Source organism: Solanum pennellii, chromosome 9, assembly GCF_001406875.1.
Source record: "Solanum pennellii chromosome 9, SPENNV200".
Lineage (NCBI taxonomy): Eukaryota > Viridiplantae > Streptophyta > Magnoliopsida > Solanales > Solanaceae > Solanum > Solanum pennellii.
The window spans coordinates 1,561,311-1,563,943 of record NC_028645.1 but is presented as its reverse complement, the minus strand read 5'-3'; the positions used below and the strand labels follow the sequence as shown (position 1 = coordinate 1,563,943).

The 2,633-nt window shown below is 33.2% G+C and overlaps 1 protein-coding gene across 1 annotated transcript; it reads right to left on the bottom strand.

Moving 5' to 3' along the window:
• Positions 1-176: 176 nt before the first annotated feature.
• On the bottom strand, positions 177-2,588 carry LOC107029248 (UDP-glycosyltransferase 86A1-like). The gene is made up of 2 exons (XM_015230625.2): positions 2,018-2,588; positions 177-1,148 (listed from the first exon to the last, which is right to left on the bottom strand). The coding sequence occupies exons 1-2, from the start codon at positions 2,541-2,543 to the stop codon at positions 256-258; spliced, it is 1,419 nt and encodes a 472-aa protein (XP_015086111.1). The 5' UTR covers positions 2,544-2,588; the 3' UTR covers positions 177-255.
• Between the last annotated feature and the right edge of the window lie 45 nt (positions 2,589-2,633).

The window sequence follows — 2,633 nt, the reverse complement described above, 5'->3', positions numbered from 1 at the left end:
TTATATATATATATATATATATATATATATATATATATATTCTCGTTTAATAAAAGATCCATCTCTATAGATATCATTATCTACGTCCAGAAAACTCTATGCTTTGGAAAGAAGTTAGAAAAATTGTTTGGAAATTGATTAAGAAAAGAATCTGCTAATATACTAATTCGTAGTAGTTGACTATAAATCCAATTAAACAACTTAAATAAAATTTATTAAATTCACGTGAATACAGTGGTTTAAGACTAGATCATCTCAAGCTAAACTAATCTTTATCTTCAACTCTTCAACAAACTTATTAAAATTAACATTTGATGATCCATTCGTAGCTAATGTATTATGAAATGTCTCTTTCACTTGTGCAACATTCTTCCTTAAATTATTCGAAGTCTCTTCGTTCATCAAATATTTAATCTTACTGCGTACTTCCTCTCTCGTGATCGATTCCTCGTCACGAAGATTAATTCCAACTTTCCAATCATAAACCACTAATTTCCGATTAGCGAGTTGATCGGTGACAAGCGGAGAACAAATCAACGGCACCCCACACCAAATACTCTCCACTACAGAATTCCATCCACAGTGACTCAAGAAACCTCCAACTGCTGAATGTGAAATCACCCTCGTTTGGTTGCACCATGGCACGATCAACCCTCGATCCTTCACTTTTTCTTTATATCCAACGGGCAAAATATCATCTTCGTCTTGACCTAAAACATTAAACCTAAGTACCCAAATGAAATTCACTTCACTAAGCATAAGTCCATGAGCTAATTCAAGAATATCCTCTTTGTTAACAAGAGCCACACTCCCAAACGAGACGTATAAGACCGAACCACGAGGCTTGGCATCGAGCCATTGGGTGCAATCGTGCTCGGACCATAGGCTACTCGAAATAGTTAGTTCAGTGAAATTCGCGGACACAATTGGACCAATGGCGTAGAACTTGTGCTTTTCTTGAATCGATGTGATGGTTTCAGGTTCGAGCTCCTGAACGGTGTTGGCTATTATTATATCGGCTTTTCGAACATCTTGAAATGCCTTGTAGATTAATTGGTGCACCACCGAATTTTGGTACAAGGATGGCAAGTCACTTGATTTGATTGATTTAACTCCAGGAATATAATCAACAATATCTTTCCTATTTTCTGTATAAAAATGATTTTAAGAAAATTATCAGTTTAATATATTTCTATATTCTAACAAGATTAGTAAGATGGCATCACACAGTGATACTGTACATACAAAAGTATTTAATTTTACTAATTCATGGAAGTTTCAAATTAAAAATATGGAGATCATATGTCACAAATAAATAGAAGAGACTACTATTCTTTTCTAATCAGTATAACAGATTATGTAGGAAGACGAAGATACAAAAATAAAACCCTTAGTTTTTTTTGAATAACTGATACGTAGATATCTCTGTTATATTTTTGAGATATTAGTGGCGTTATCGTTCAAAAATTAAAGTATATATGTCACTCACTCTAGCGAAACACTAAATAAATAGAGACACCTGACACAATCTTATCTGTTGATCCGATATTCTACAAATATCAAATTGATGGATAAAATTATGACACATGTATGTCCGTTAATATAAAGAATATACAGCAATGTAGGGTGGATATACTTCGTCAGAAAAATTACGTTGTATATATATATATCAAATTCTACGTCTAAAAGATATATATTTAAAGTTGCTCATTCTTGACAAAAACTATGCCTTTCCACTTGAATGAAGGAGTATCAGTTTCAAACCCCAGATCTATTATAGATATATATGTTCTAGTTTTTAGACTGCATAAACACAATATCTCAAAAATACGACATAAATATCTATATATCAGTTATGATAATTCGAGCTATATTTTTATCTTTTTTCCTTTTGATATATAAATAAATATTTTGAATCTTATGATGCTAAGCTAAAAATAAGCAATACAATAGTATGAGACTGTTTCTGATAAATCTTCGAGTCAAAAACCACAAAAGAGCGAGAAGAAAAACTCACCATGAGAGCCAGAGTGACCATTTTCTTCAAGCAAATCCAAGTGATAATACAGAGCAAAAACCAAAGCTGGCTCAGTGAAGAATGAAACATGAACAATCTCATATGTTTTTGCGATAATCGATGGCCAAACAAAGAATGTATCAGCAATCAAACAATTAATTGGATCAACACAATCCTCTTTCACTAATTCCCCAACTAGTTTATCAACATAATTCGAAAACCCATTTATTAAACCTTCCAAAAATGGCAACGAATTCATATTCCGATCGAATTCCAACGGAAATCCATCGGAAATAGTTAAATAACGTATATCAAGCCCAGATTCACAGGCTTTAGAGAAGATATTTTCGAGCCCGGAGGAAGGTGAATGGGCTTTTGTTATTTGGGAATGAATAAATTGTGTGTTGATAAAAGTTATAATGAATCCTTTTGAAGCAAGTTTTAAGGCTAGATGAATTGTTGGGTTTATATGACCTTGATATGGGCATGGAATTACCAACGCATGAGGATGAAGCTTTTTTGCCATTTTTTTTGGTTGATTGATTGGTGAACTTTGATTCTAGAACTAGATGTTTACTTATCTTCAAGAGTAGGGGTAGGGGAAGGGGGTGGGTGG